Raw genomic sequence first — 16,190 nt, 5'->3', positions numbered from 1 at the left:
CGTGGTTCCGCTGTACTGTATCGGGCTGGGGCTCGGGGCCTGCAGGCTATTTAAGACAGACTGTAGCACACATCCCAATGGGTGGGAGTATATTTTAAGGCTTCAGCGACCAATATCACTATCATGTGCCGCATTTACCATTAACATCATAAATATATGTGCTATATTAGAAGTGTCTGTGGAACTGAATTGGTGGCGTGCTACTTGAGATAAAGTTTCAAGTTCATACGGGGGAAATGAACTCACTGCTTTCTGACGGAGATGACGTCTGCTCGATCAGGGAGACCATTCCCCTAGCTAGGCCCAAACACCGGAAGCAAGGCTTTTACAACAGACCTAAAACCACCTCTGTGGTTGGTGCTGGTAAGACTATTTTTGTACGTTAGCAGGACCAGGCCAGATGATGAAAACTGGATGTAAAACTAGAAGCTGTTGCAATGAGAACACAACAAGACAAATGTTCAAAAGGCAGACGTTACTCACGGTTTTTGAAAGAAATGTTTGACCAACATGGGGATTCGTTAATAATCTCAACAACTGCTTGTTTTTCATGCTCTGCTGGAGTACTTCTTGTTTCCACATTCCTAGATTAACTAGATATGGACAAAAGTACAAAACTAACAACCTGAATTACCCTTTCAGTTCGGCTTAAAAGAGCACAGACAGAAAAAGGTTACAAGTATAAGTTTACTGTTTATTTAAGAAAGGGACAGTGCAATTTCACAGAACACATGATTACACATGGTTAAAAAAGCCAGAATTAGCCAGAAGGCTAGTTTTCATCTGTAGTCCCCTTGCCATGATGTAAAAAAGGCAATAAGAAGCATACAATATAATACAAAATACATATACAAACACTTACTGTACAACTAAGAAAAAATACAACATGACATTTTATCATAGCATAAAAACATCACAGCATCACAACAGGCTTATCTTTTAGTGTTGGCAGCTGTAGGTGTTGATAAGCCACATTTTCAATTTTTTTGTAAAGGCCTTGTATGTTGTGAGCTGTTTAACCTCCTCGGGTACCGAGTTCCACACACTTGCACTCCTTACTGACCAGGCCGACTTACTGAAAGTGCTCCTGCGCAAAGGAATATAACAGTCACCTCTGACAGAGCCTCGAGTGACACGCTCAAGGCTGTTTCTTTGGCTGATGAATTCTGCCAGAGGATCTGGAGCCAATTTATGCAGTACTTTATATGTCAGTTTTAAGTCTGCATCTCCTGTCGTCTGCATCGTTTTAAGTATCTCCTGTCACTTCCTCCAGCACAACCTCATGGCCTCTGCCTGGGACACAAGATTGACCCATCAGTTGCTGATGACAGATAACCTTTGGCCCCCGAAAACAACAATTAGAGATCAATGCTGTCTTGAGTAGAGCCACCCTCCACAGAGGATTCACTGATAAGCGGACTGACCCCGGCTGTTTGTGGGGGGCGGGGGTCGTGATCCATCACATGTATACTTGAGCTCTGCGTCCTGTGTTTTCCAAATCGCCAGTCTCAGATCTTTATCAAGGCAAAGCTCCTATGCCAAGATCATGTCGGATCACCTGATGTCCAGGAAGGATGTCTGGGGACGGGATTTAAGGTGTTATCAAGTAATGCAATGAAAGTGCCGATCACATAAGAAGAAAACCTTCATCAACCGTCCTAATGCAATATGCATCTCTATAGTTGGGCATGTCTACTATATACACACCTGTCAGGCATAACATTATGACCACCTTCCTAATATTGTGTACGTCTCCCTTGTGCCTCCAAAACAGTTGTGACTCATCAGAGAATGGACATGGGTCTTCTGAGGGTGTCCTGTGGTGTCTAGTAACAGAATGCTGTTAGTGGGGGGCTTTGGGTCCTATGTGTTGAGGGGAGGGGCCTCTGTGGATGAGATTTGTTCCAGTGCATCATACAGATACTTGATCAGTTTGGGATCTAGTGAATTTGGAGGCCAGGTCAACACATTGTGCTGTTCTTCATATTTTTTGAGCTGGGGCTGCTGGGGATGGCTGGTGCCATCAAGAAGTGTCATTGCTATGGGGTGGGGGTGGCAGGTCTGGTCTAGTTGGGTGCTACATGTCTAAGTAACATCCACACGAATGCCAGGTCCAAAAGTTCCCCAGCAGAACATTGTATTGACACAAGATTGTCAATGTTATTCACTTCACCTGTCAGTGGTCATAATGTTGTGGCCTATTGGTTTATGTACTATATGTATTATTATACCACTATTATACTCAGTTATCTGCAAACACAGCTTTTACCTAAACCTAATTTTGCTTTATACTTTGACAAAATAGTTTTGCATGAGCGAACGACCTTAAAACTCAATTTTCGAATCAGCAGCTTTTTATGTTTAATGTTAATTCGTCTAAAATTCAGCCTCACACGTAATTAACATCACAACAGATGTTCCCCCTTCAACCAGCAGACATCTGAAAGCCTGCCACACATCTGCAGATAGCCATTTAATGCTTCATTCGAGAACCCCGGCCTGTAAAATCCTCAGACATCATTAAGCACTGCTGCTAATTTCTAAAACCTGAAATACAGCAGCGATAAAACTACTAAGGCAAAGCAACCCGAAACACATGTTTACTGTATATTGGAACCTACTAAATGTGGCCTGACTTGAAACACATGTTTAGATTGAAACCTCCTCTCAAAATCTCTTCACGGGGATGTTGAGTCTTCATTAAGTTTGCACCCTGTAATCCTGCTGTATAACTTTTCGACCTTTATTGGAAGCCTTGCGGATTGTTGAGGAGTGTTTGGGCTTTTTTTCAAATCTCCAGACTTCTAATAAGGAGTGAGCCACGTCAAAACATGAAAACAAATCAAAAGAGAGCTCTGCCTCGTCTCATCTCAATGTGTGTCTCCGTGTCATAAAAAGTAGTATAAGTTGCTGGTATCTAAGCCACAGCATACCAACAACACTCCATACTTTTAAAATACAGGTTAATGATTGACGACAAGAAAACCTGTTTTATGTCTTGCCTTCTTCACCGCACACATCTGAGTCTACACTCCTTTCCTTTTTGACCACTCTGCCACTTAATGCTCCTCCAAATCTAGTCTCTCTGCCTCGTTCAGCCTTTGTGCTACACATGTTTCTGCGATCCTCGCTTCTCAGAACAAATTGAGTTTAATGGGGGTGAGGCAGGGTGAGCCGAGGCAGAGGAGAGGGAGGAAGGCTAAGAGCGGGCTGTAAAAACATAGCAAATGCTACTCCATGCCAGTCCTCATGAAGAGTACATGAGCCATAATGCTGAGCCACGCTAACATTATGTCTTACTCCGAATGCAGTGACCAAATGGCAAAAAAAACACAAAAACTAAACAATCTTAACATGTCCTTTTACCAAACATTTAATCCTAAAATGCCATTTTCAAAAGATATCTCATTCAAATGGCTTTTCACTTTCAGGAATGAAGTGTAAAACTGCAAAAAAAAAGATGTCCTGTGTTAAGGATTAGCCGTAAAAGGCGTCAGCGCTAAATATAAACTGCTGCGTCAAACGGCATCCGTCTTTCTTCTACTCCGAGCGGATTAAACTGTTCAGTTATTGGCAGATACCAGTCGCCCGACGTCTGGTGCACACAAAACCCAGTCAGACAGGCCAGTGAGCAAACATACACACCTTTGGCAAAACACTGACGTGAGCACACGCGATTGGTATGCACCTCAACACTGGTCTTTTTCTGCCTTCCTCGTGGTGCCAACGCTCTGGTTTAATTAACTGGACTACCGTGAAGGGTCTCCTAAGGCCAACGTGTGTGGGAGAACACAAACGCACTCACTTTTCTTAGAAGTGCAGCGTCCTTGCGTAAGTGAATTTTCCTGGGTGAGCATGGCTTGCAAAAGCAGAAGCCTGGATGAATAAAGCCTTTGGCATACTTTATTGCAAAAGGGTGCTATCTAGTCTACTTGATGCAATTTGGAAACAAGTTCAGAGTCAGACATTGAAGTGAAGTGACAAAAAGAAAAGACAATGCAACAACCGAAGGATGCATCACTTTCAGTATGTATCTTCCCAGTTGAACGTGCAAAGTGCTAGCGTGTTTTTTGATCCTCGGGCGTTAATTTCTGTTCTCCCACGTGCACGCGCCTCGCTCGCCTTTTCCCCCCTGCTCTCACCTCGGCGACCTTTTAATTCTACCACAATCCCCAGGACTTTCCCCCCACAGTCTCACCGGGAGATGAATTACTCCCCAAAGCTACGGAGGCTCCTCAAATCCCTCCATCCCGGAGCAGTCCGGGCAATAACACAGACATCAGAGGAGTGATAAAACACTGTTCCTCCAGGAGAGGACTCAAGAAGTCGGCTAAAACTACTTTCAAAGCGCAAAGAACTGGCCCAGGAGGAAAGGAAAAGCAAATATCTTTTAGATGAACTCAAAAGCAAAAGGCTCTACCTTTTGGAAGAAGAACTATCAAAACTTAAACCCAGTGATTGGTGGTTCAAGTGAGCTTGTTAAAAGAGAATTGCATTATATAAAAAATCAAGGGGGGTCTTTGATAAGACAGTAGAGCTTTGTTGTAATGATATAGGGGCCAAGTCATGGCTGATGCTAGAGACACAAAAGAGAAGGGGGAGGTAGGACTAAGGTCTGACACGATAGCGTGAGGATGTACAAATATTAAATAGATTGTGGTGGTGGTGTGTGGGGTATATGGGGGGGTATATGGTGGGATATGGGAACAGGACAACCCCTGCATTCTCTGCACGCAGCTGCATTATGGTGCTGGAGAATGCCAGGAAGTTTTTGGGGGGTGCACATCTGCTTTGGCTATCAGGAGATGTCCTTGCCCTCTCTGCGAATACTTAAAAAGCGACCATTTTTGCTTAAAGAAAGACTGACTCTGGAAGGAAGGAAGGAAGGAAGGAAGGAAGGAAGGAAGGAAGGAAGGAAGGAAGGTCGGTATTGGAAGGAAGGAAGGAAGGAAAAAAAGAAAACACCACTCGAGGAGAGTAGAAGCCATTAGGAATGCATGCTGAGTTTCAAAAACAGAGAACAGAGAAGAAAAGGATAAAAATCAAATCAAGGGTGGACGAAAAAAAAAAAAAGAGAGGAGGTTGGAAAGGGGCTCTGCTTTTCTTCTGGCAGAACCAACCCAAAGCTTAGTACAGTGCCAGGTTCCATTCAGACTAGACAAAGTAAATAAAACCACTTGATGAAAAAGAGCAAAAGGAAGCGAACTGATGGGGGAATAAGCTCTCCGGGCAGGGGGTTATGAAGCTATATGAAGAGAGAGAGAGAGAGAGATAAAGAAAAGGAAGGTCTGGCTTTCTGTTCTTTCTGTTTTTACAATGGAGCATTCGACCTTATCTGATGGCCGGACACAGATTATCACAGCATTGTCAAACATGGAGTCACATCTGGAGGGAAGGGGTGAGATAGAGGGAGCAAGACGGAAAGACAGAGCGAAGCCCATTAATCATTTCCGCCGTCACCTCAATCTCTCCTTCCATCTACAAAGGGCACCCAGAGAATTAATCTGGAATAATAAACACAAGCAATTTAACATCCAGCTAATCAAACTCTGCGCTGCCGGGGCTTAGTCCTGTTCCTGTTCCTGTGCCGTCAGCCACTGGCCTGCCCTCTCTTCTCGTAACCCAAACCACACACTAATTCATAAATTACAAACAAAGAGTCCCTTGTGGTTTGGGAGGGACCGGGCCGGCGCTGCAAACTGGCGCTACGGAGGGAACAGCTACGCGTCAATTAGAGAGGAGCCTGGTAGGTGTGGATGCGCACACACCGACGGCCTCGCACGGCTTACAGTCGCGCAAACAACGAGGCAGGGGCGCACACCTACTGTATGCGCACACATTCACAACAAGCAGTAAAACGCACACTCGCACCCACCATTTGGAAGCCATCTAAACAATTTTGTCCAGGAACTGAGTGCGCCCATTGTCTGGTCTTAGCGGCTCACTGGGTTTCTCAGGGCTGTTTATGAGGGGTGACGTGTGCTCGGGGTGTTGTGCACGCACTGGTGGGAGTTAAGCTTGCATTTGTGTTCAAGACAGGCGTGTATGGGGGTAAAACAACACAAGCTGAAATGCTGAAAGGTTGCTTCAATTGTGCATGTAGATTAACACAAGGCGTGTTTTGGATTCGACGTCAGATGACTCTATTTACGGTGTGACAGCTGCTCAGATTCCAGGTTTATCTAAACTAGTGCAGTGCCCGTCGGAAGTATGTATTCCTATAGTGGGAGCCTACAGGTGCTGTGTATGAGGATTAGTGGAAATATTAGAGCGGAGAAAACCTATTTTACCGATATATTTTACATTTCTTATCCAAACAACGTCAAACTTAGCAATGCACATCTTCGTGCCCGTAGCGAGACACCTGCCCAGTTTCAAATCAATCGGGCCAACGGTTCGCGAGATATGCGTGCCACACACACACACACACACACACACACACACACACACACACACACACACACACACACACACACACACACACAGACGCTTCTTGATTTATAGATAGATGGCGGACTACATGCTAGTTTTCCTGCCGGAGAAGATATTGAGCCTATTAGGGTTACCAGGGCAAAATATAATTTCTCCTTGAGTTTGGTTTCTTCTAAAGCCGATTTGTAAACAGTGCTCAAGATTTGTGCGCATGCTCCGCCTCTTCCTCTCCGTTTTTGGTGAATTTCTGAAAGTGGCTGTTTTTGATGCCATGGCAACCGGAGTAGTGGAAATATTAGAGCGGAGAAAACCTATTTTACCGATATATTTTACATTTCTTATCCAAACAACGTCAAACTTAGCAGTGCACATCTTCGTGCCCGTAGCGAGACACCTGCCCAGTTTCAAATCAATCGGGCCAACGGTTCGCGAGATATGCGTGCCACAGACAGACAGACAGACACACAGACGCTTCTTGATTTATAGATAGATGACATGCAGTAACACCAGGGTATTTGAGTGCATATACAAACTTTCTGATCACTTTCTGATGACGTAAAAGTTGTAAATCAAATAAAATTTGCAGCAATAAATTGTTTAACCCCACAATTAAACTGTGAAACACTGCAGTGACATCCTACCAGCGTATAGCCATATAGTGGGAGTGACTGGGGCACCGAGACGCAGCCTCTAAATAATGCATTATCTGCCACAAAACTTGTTCATTTCGCCAATATTTTGTTATGATAAGCTAGTGCTATTCCCCGTTGAGTCCGGAGTTATCTCTGTTATCATCATCTGGGGTCTTTAGATTGACCTACAGACCCCAGATGATGTCTTCTGACCTGGATGATGTCATCTCTGAGCGCTGCATGCACCCGCAACGGTCGGCTTGTTTACCTGTAATTTGCTACTGCTATGGTTCGTCCACAACCTCAGGATAGGAAAAATATTCAGCCATGTTGTAAAAAACTAGCAAGAGCAAATTACAGATAAACAAGCCGAAATATTGGCAAAATGAACGAGTTTTGCAGCAAATAATGCGTTATTTCGAGGCTGCGTCTCGGTGCCCCAGTCACTCCCACTATATGGATATACACAGATCTAATTATTTCCGAAACGAGTGCAAATGACACAAAAGTTATATGGGTGAGTAAACGACCGTATTTTCTGCTAAAAATAAGGTCCAGGTTGTAAAAAAACAGTGGTTCCCTTTTAAAGTGATTATTATTTGGATTGATTGGTCAATTGGTCAGAGCATAGTTAAAATTCACAATTTCCCATAGCCGTAGGTGGCATACATGTTGCGTGTTTTCTCCAACCCACACAAAGATATTCAGTTTACTGCCATGAAAGGTACCAGAAAGAAATGGTCACATATGAGCGTATGTACATAGACAGTTTTAAGCATATTTTCTTTATCTAAATGTCGTACACTTGATGACTAACCAACGAATGAACTAACAGTGTAGTTCTACAACCAACTACTAAGCCTGATGTCCATTTTTAAATGATCACACTGCAGAAAACCATGTGTGGGCTTACCACAGGCCCCATGGTACAGTATTATTGCAATTTTGACGGTATATGTTAAGGATAGCAATAACCCTAACCTTAACCCTAACCTTAAAACAATGTATAAGGCAATATATTGTCATTTATTGCCTTTATGTTAACTGCAAATAATGCCCCTAAAAGAAAAACTTTGTCTGTTTTATCTAATAATGTAAAGTTCCCAATCTGTTTCATTTAACTCCAGTCATTTAATGCCGCAAAAATGTGACAACTATGCTCACCATGCCAGAAAAACTAAAATCAACAGAGCTCAATTCAAAAAGCAATCGATTTTATTAATCTACCACTAAAAAGTTTCAAATTCATCTTTGCAGTTTATATAACCAAATGCTCAACACTTGGCAAATCTGCGTATCGATACGGGACTGCCGTACAGGTGCAAAGTAAACCAGAAAGGAAACGCCACGTACCGATTTGACCTCGCGATGTAATCGTGATGCTGTATTATTATATAGATCGTAATAAAACTTTACATCATATCATATCATCCAGCCCCATCGTGCAGTACTCTAAGATCAGCTGACACCAGTGATGCAGCAGAACAGATTAGCACTAAAGAGATTAATCAAGTAATCAGTCATAGCCAGGAATCAACAGATGTGAAGAGGCCACTTCAGTGTCTGGGAAACCTGAATCATTGGTTTGTTTTGTTTGGAGTTTCAATGATTAAATTATCTCTTGACAGACCAAGGAAACATTTAGCAGTTTAATCATTAATTTAAATATCTGCTGGCTACAGTACAACTTTCAAACAAAGTCGTGTGATAGATAGAGTTTTGTATATGTATATTTTCAGGGCGCACATCCCGCTGCCTGCTCTGAGGAGTCAGCGTTTGTTGTGTGTGTGAACCACTCACAGCCTCTGTTGATTTTACTGTATTATGCACCCTGTGGTTACAAGTACAACGGAGTCAAACAGCTGCCAGCGGAGCCTCTTCATTAGGAAGAAAAACACTGCGCATCAGTGGAAGCACACAAACATCGAACGCCACACGTCACTGCCTCTGTTAAAAGCCATGTGCGCTGACGGAAGTATTGCCATGCATCGCATGCATCTGTACCCGAGTGATATTGTGCAGTCGTCCCCCGAGCTAATCTCATCTGTCCACATGTAAGACACGCAGCTCCCTGTCAGAAACTAATCCTGTCAGTCAACCCGGGCAAATCTCCCTCTGAGCTCCTCAACACTTGCTTCCTCATGTTTCACTGGGAATCTAAAGAAACACACTTCCAAATAATCAGCGCGCACACACGCACACACACACACATCCATTTATCCTCTTATTCTCAGTTCCTAACCTGTGAGAGCAGCATGCACATTCCTCAGGAGAACACAAGGTGAGGTATTTAAACTACAACAGGCAGGAGGTAAAAAGGCTCAAACTGCGAGTAAACACGCGCAGAAAACTCTTGAATTGAGGTGGAAGAAAAGCAGAAACTTCAAAACAAAACAGCCAGACGGCGCACGGGCAGACGGACCCCCGAAAGCGTGTTCAGACAGAAGACGAGCTGACACTTACGCACGCATTGCTGAATGGAAAATCCTCCAGGGTCCAAGCGGTAACTTTCTCTTTGAGCGTGCGCTTGTGTGAGGCTGTCTGTCTTGTCAAACACTCCCCCACTGCTTTCCTCCTCCTCCTCCTCCTCCTCCTCCTCCTCCTCCCGTCCGTCAGTCCGTCCCGCCAGGAGAGCTGGAACGAGCTTTGCCGTAAAAACAAGCGCTCACGTGAGTAAGTCCACCGCGGGTCTGACCAGAATGAGAGAGCGCGGCCCAAAAAAGGAGAGGAAAGGAGGGAGGGAGGGAAAAAAATGGATAGTCCCTTTAAGAAGGTATGCTCCTTTATGGTGAGCCCCCCCTCCCCTCCCCTTCTTAAGCCAAATGAAGTATAAAGAGTGTTTCCTCTTCTTTTCTTCTACTCATCCGGAGAGTAAAAGGCTTCTCTAATGCTCCTTCTCTGACTAGTTTTGCCTTCCTTCCTACTCTCAGTGAGGGAGAAAGTTAAACCCGGCTTTAGACAACAGGAATGTGACAGCAGGAGAGAGCAAGGGAGAGAATGAGGTGGTGAGGGAGAGGGAGGGAGAGTGTGTGAGAAAGAGCGACAGACAGAGAGAGAGAGAGAGAGAGAGACATGTGTAGTGTCCACCTACACAGTCCACTACTGTGTGAGCGAGCAGTCAAAGAGAGGTACAAAGGGGAGGAGGGCAACAGCAAGCCAGAGAGGAGGAGGAGGAGGAAGAGGAGGAGGAGGAGGAAGAGGGGGAGTGGGATATGAGCAAATGTATGAGAGCGAGAGAGAGAGTAAGAGAGGGAGAAAGAAAAGAAAAAGTCAGCTCCAGGAAATGACCTGAGAATTTCATTCAACTCTCGACTGCAAATCTGGGAACGTGATGCGTAAGAGGTGGGACACGAGGACCCGGGCTGCATGTAACGGGACATCCACTGCAGGGGAAAGATCCCACATTCCATGAGACACTGATGTCTGCGGCTGAATTGGCGGGGCTGCTGTATTGCGACACTGTGTTTTTAACGGAGACGTACCCACTTGTGGGACGTCAAATGTGCGGCACGTCTAAGAACAGGCGCTGTGCTCCTGCAAGCGTACACACATGTTTTTCCATTGTGGTCACCGATAGCTTCTATGCAGCGTTTACTCATATGTAATTTTATGTTTAGGTAAAAGCTTTTCGTTTGCCACAATTTTGACAGAAGATGTTAGAATGTATGCTTTCTTTCCGGTCGAGTCTTCTCTACATGTGATGGTTTCTTTTTTTGTGTGTGTGTTCTTGCTGCTTCGTTGTTTGAGGATCAGTGTGAAATCATTGACAGGAGAAAGTTGTGTCTGCTTTAGGTCATAAATATAACAAGAAACTTTAAAATGAATCATTATAATGGCACAATGTCCTATCAATAAACCCATAAACCAAAAACATTTATTATACACCGATGAGCCACAACATTAAAACCACTGACAGGAGAAGTAAATAACATTGACCATCTTGTGACGATTCAGTGTTCTGCTGGGAAACTTTTGGACCTGGCATTCGTGTGGATGTTACTCAGACATGTACCACCCACCTAGACCAGACCAGACCCAGACCCCATAGCAATGACACTCCTTGATGGCAGCAGCCATCCACAGCAGGATGCAGCCTGACACAGGCACACACACAAAAACGGTTTAGGAACAACAAAAAAAAAAAACATGAAGAACAGCACAAGGTGTTCACCTGGCCTCCAAATTCACTAGATCCCAAACTCATCAAGTGTCTGCGGGACGCACTGGAACAAGCCTGATCCACAGAGACCCCTCCCCTAGACCCATGGCCCATGTCTATGCCCTGATGAGTCACTACTGTTTTGGAGGCACAAGGGAGACCTACACAATATTAGGAATGTTATGCCTGATCGGTGTAGAACCTGAAAATACTTTTAACGGCCTACTCTTAATACAGTAATAAACTCAAGTGGAATGATCAGAATGTGCTCTTTACTACGTTTATTTATGACTTCAATGAAAGTCTTCAATGACACATCGGTAAATTTGGGAACCTGTGCAATTTACGGTCAAACTGAAGACTCCAGATCCACAGAGATGTTGTCTTGTATCTTTACCGAGCTATAATTTCAGTTTAACATGCCCTGGGAATTTCTCTCTCCGACTCCCGCCCCTCGGACAGCCCCCCCACCCCTTCATAATCTCCCTCTCCCTCTGTCCTCGTCCACCGCAGGAAGAAAACCGAAACCAGCCCCAGACTGGAAAGCATTAGCTTGCCACCCCCCCTCCACCGCCCCCAAAACAGATTCAACACGCTCACCATACAAACGAAAACAAGAACGATGGATCGCACAGAAAGGGTCACTTTTTGCCGTGTGCGCCGAGTGACACGAATAACAGTAGTGCACACAGTTTACGGGTTTTGCGAAACCGACAGTGTTGGCAGCGAGTTCTCGCCCAGAGCTCTGCTTATTTTGCAGTTTCCAGCACAACAAAGAAGCAGTTGCTCGTTTGGGGAAACGGGCCAAGCAAAAAAACCACAGGACAAGTAGGCGGGGGGGGTCGGGTGTTTGTGCGTTTCTCAGTACAATGTTTGTGTATGCACTGAACTATATATTTGAGTATGATTTTTATGTCCCTGCAAACATGTGACTGCATGAACGTTAACTCGACTAAATTCTCCTATTATCCTGCATATTTAAAGATGACAAACAGCCCAAAGCTAAATGCAGAACATTCCTACACTCTGGAAAGAGTTTGCCATGTTGGAGGCTGGATCAGTTCCAGGGATGTAAGCGGCTCTGACAGCAGAGCGACAGACTCCCAAATGCTCATCAGAGAGCCCCTCGATCACCGGATCCCACCAGACACCATTGTTAATTCGTGCGACCTGTGGCCTCAATAAAAGTGCCACAAACAGGCCAGGTGTAAGACAGAGCGGTCAGCGTTGAGTCGATGGGATAAAATAGGAGAGGAGACACAACATCACTAGCCACGAAGTCATGAGACAGTCTGCGCAATGAAGATAAATGGGGGAGGGTACAGTGGGACAGAAGTGGAAATCAACTGGATGAATCAGAAGGAATTTCCAATCGTGTAACCCGTTAATAATTGGCGAATAGGACATTTTTGGCGCTAAAGTAACGTCCCCCCACATGGCAAACATGTGGTGATGGGTTTCTGAACGGGACAGAAACGTGGCGGAGGTAAAACAATGGGTCTGAACGGTTGAAGGAAGATGGAATCAATTTTAGCAGCAACGTTGACATTGGTCATATTTTACTACTGGGTGGATTCAGGGTTGTCAATGAATTTGTGGAAGAGAAAAACTACTTCCTCTCTTAAATTTCTTGCAGATTTGACTGGTCATAGCAGGTGGAACCCCCTTACACATCATTTTATTGTTCTTGTACACAATTACACCAATCAGCCACAAGATTAAAACCACTGACAAGAGAGGGCCATAACATTCACCTTCTTGTGATGTTCTGCTGGGAAACTTTTGGACCTGGCATTGGTGTGGATGTTACTTAGACATGTAGCACCCACCTAGACCAGACCAGGCACCCCCACCCCATAGCAATGACACTCTTTGATCGTAGCAGCCATCCCCAGCAGGAGGCAGCCTGACACAGACACACACACACAAAAACGCTTTAGGAACAACTCAAGAAAACATGAAGAACAGCACAAGGTGTTGACCTGGCCTCCAAATTCACTAGATCCCAAACTGATGAAGTATGTGTGGGATGATCCACAGAGGCCCCTCCCCTCAACCCATAGGACCCAAAGTCCCTCACAGGTCACCCTCAGAAGGCCCATGTCCATTCTCTGATGAGTCACAACTGTTTTGGAGGCACAAGAGACCTACACAATATTAGGAAGGTGGTCTTAATGTTGTGCCTGATCGGTATATGTTTGAATGAATGAATGAAATATGTGCATGAATGGTAGCGGGTCTTCAAAACCTTTTTTTTTTTGTGTAAGAAGCTATGTCACCATCAGATCAACATAGTACAGTTAAAGGTACATTATTTCCCCATGACACTGGTCCCAACTGGTTAAACTCCTGGAACCTACCACACAGAAACACTGTGCCAAGTTATCACTGCAAGGCTCTATCATGTGCTTATGCTAGCAGCTTGTGATGCGCATTGTGACATTCGCAAACGGAGCCGATGAGCCTGCTGAATGCCTGCAAGTTTACAACTGAGTCAGTCCGATCATGCGCATCAAATCACCTGCGTTATCCGTCTGCATCTCGTTTCTTTTCCCACCACTAAGCAGTCTGCAGCGGAATCAAAGCGTCTGGCCGGCTGTCGGCCCTGGTTTCGCTCGCTCTTTTGGTTTTAATTTAGCAGCCTGATGCAAGCCACAGTGAACAGTTTTGGATGCAAAATACTGCACCACTAAGACAAAAATCTTAGCTCTAACTGTTCTTAATTCACACAAGTCATGGACAGTGTGGTCAGATACAAGGCTGTCTGTGTCATAATGGATATTTTTAACATTTCTAACGAAATTATCAAGAACCAACGAGTTATACTGTAATTGAGCAAATTTGTGGTGTAGTAACTATCAGCCATTTAACTCTGCTTATATGTGTCTTGTCTGGCAGACTGGCTGCATTCTTATTATCTAGTCACTTCACGAGTACCACATCAGACCCTGAAATGCTTTTACGTGGTTTATTTAAGAATAAACCATGAATAATCTAGCGCGTTAAGTTTAATTTACTTTTCCTTTGAACACATTTTAAACAGAAATGGCACAGAATATCGTTATTTTTCTAGTGACAGCGTGTGGCAGGCGTTCTAAATATAGTATGTGTCCACATAAACCAGTCACTGCAGAAGTCAAAAACTCATATTTCATCACACAGTCAGGAACACAAAGCGAGTCGACTTCCGGGGATCCTCCAGGGATTCCATATCTGCAGAAAGGAAACAGACTAAACCACCCATGCATAGTGTGAAAGCCTGATTAATGAGCGACTGAAAGGTTTGTGGTTATGAGGGAAAGGAGATGAGTTATTCTGGTTTCTTTACACGCATTTACACGCCAGACAAGTTTTGGTGGCATTACGGTCTTGGCAAGACAGAATCACAGTCTACTACATTGACCTTCAACCAGTCATCCATCCTCAAACTGAAGGGCTTATTACCTGAGGAGGACATCATCACAACAGTAGGAGAAGTTGGCTCCTTCTAGCAGTGGGCAATAAAGAACTGAGCTGCTGGATTCAAGAAGAAGGAGCTCAGACATTGCCATTTTGACAGAAGACATCACGGTTGCTACGGATCCCTTTCCGGAAATCCAAGACTAGAACTTCCGGAAACCTTTACGCTCCACAGCTGCTATACTATAAGTGTGCAAATTTGCAAAGAAAAGTCAGAGAACTTGTGTGAGCCTATACGGGATACAACTTTTCACTTTCTTTAAGATTAATTTTAGTCTGATAAAAGTTCTTGCACACTTTCCCTTTGGGCCCGTGACCACACTGACTAGGTATTCAACTAGATTTGTAATCTATGACCACACCACAAATATTGGACATGAGTGTGTATGGATGTGAAGGAAGGAAAACTACCAAATTAGGGTGTGACTGACCCTGTATTTTCTTACGTACTACATGTTGCCTGGTGAAACACGGCACAGGGCAGACATCAGCTGACCTGAGCATGCTGGCAAAGCAAGAAACCCCCGTGTCAGCAAATCAGAGAAAACTCCCCTCGTGTTCCTCACCCTCTTCCAGAGACTTATTTTCAGCCAGCTACTTCACCGGGCTGCAGTTTGAGTTGAAGGGTGGTTAGCAGAGATGATGTTATACCAGTCAAAATCAATGCCTTTTATGGGCATTGGCTCAACCCACAACAACCACTAGTAAGGCGGCACACACCCACACAGGTCAGCCCAGGTCACGTGCTTTGTGTTTTCTCGCAGCAGAGTGCCAGCTGCGGCTATTATCACAGGGTTTCTGCAGAGTCAGGCTCTCGTTACGAGACTGGGGACCATTCAGAGGGGGCCACTTGAGTCTTTTAGTTCGTCTCTGTGAGACGCCACAGATCACATGAGGGTCCAAAGACAGTTTTTCAAAGTTCGCCTTTTCCAGGTTCTTTATGTATTTTGCCTCATTAAAACAACCAATGTGGAGTCGGTCACATACAGTATAATAATGCAAGACAGCCAAACTCTTCTGAACTTACCACTAGACTATCCGAGGGTTAAGTCAGGTCACTGGGTACCATGAACGACCACTTAGTACAATGCGATTAAACCACAATAAGGATGTAGTGCACATGAACATCCAGAGTTCACATAATACATATTACTCTAATCAGCAGTTTTGAATTTGATATCTATGATGACATTCTTGCACATTCATTTTCACATTTATTTGGCCCCTCAGAAGATTTTCAATAAAAGGTTACAGATGGATTACAGTGCAAACAAGATTAGCTTGACAGTGCTGATGTAATTACGCTCACTACCAGAAGGGGGCGAAAAAAGTTTGCACTGTAGCTTTAAATACTTGTAGACTAGAAGTCACGTCCCATGTTTTTCCTTGAAAGATTCTTCCCATAAATGTGCTTAATGAAGTTAAATTACAATTGTATAGTCTGTCATACGCAGATGCACGAACAAATGATGAAACAAATGCCATGAAAGTCTTACAAAATACACAAA

At 44.3% G+C, this 16,190-nt stretch overlaps 2 protein-coding genes across 2 annotated transcripts in view; both read right to left on the bottom strand.

The window, feature by feature from the left end:
• Positions 1–289, bottom strand: part of efhc1 (EF-hand domain (C-terminal) containing 1) — a gene marked incomplete at both ends in the record, with an annotated part of 4,076 nt that extends 3,787 nt beyond the window's left edge. The window contains one exon of the mRNA XM_084560376.1: positions 247–289. Within this exon, the coding sequence (XP_084416502.1) occupies positions 247–289 (43 nt within the window). The remainder of the gene's footprint in view (positions 1–246) is intronic.
• Positions 290–1,441: 1,152 nt separating this feature from the next.
• The window catches only part of eva1aa (eva-1 homolog A, regulator of programmed cell death a), a 53,728-nt gene continuing 38,979 nt past the window's right edge, over positions 1,442–16,190 (bottom strand). The window contains exon 6 of the mRNA XM_084560971.1: positions 1,442–1,578. Within this exon, the coding sequence (XP_084417097.1) occupies positions 1,520–1,578 (59 nt within the window). The 3' untranslated portion in view covers positions 1,442–1,519. The remainder of the gene's footprint in view (positions 1,579–16,190) is intronic.

Source organism: Chelon labrosus, assembly GCF_963514085.1.
Source record: "Chelon labrosus genome assembly, chromosome: 14".
NCBI classification, from domain to species: Eukaryota; Metazoa; Chordata; class Actinopteri; order Mugiliformes; family Mugilidae; genus Chelon; species Chelon labrosus.
The sequence above is the reverse complement of the archived record's forward strand: the minus strand, read 5'-3'. Positions and strand labels throughout refer to the sequence as shown.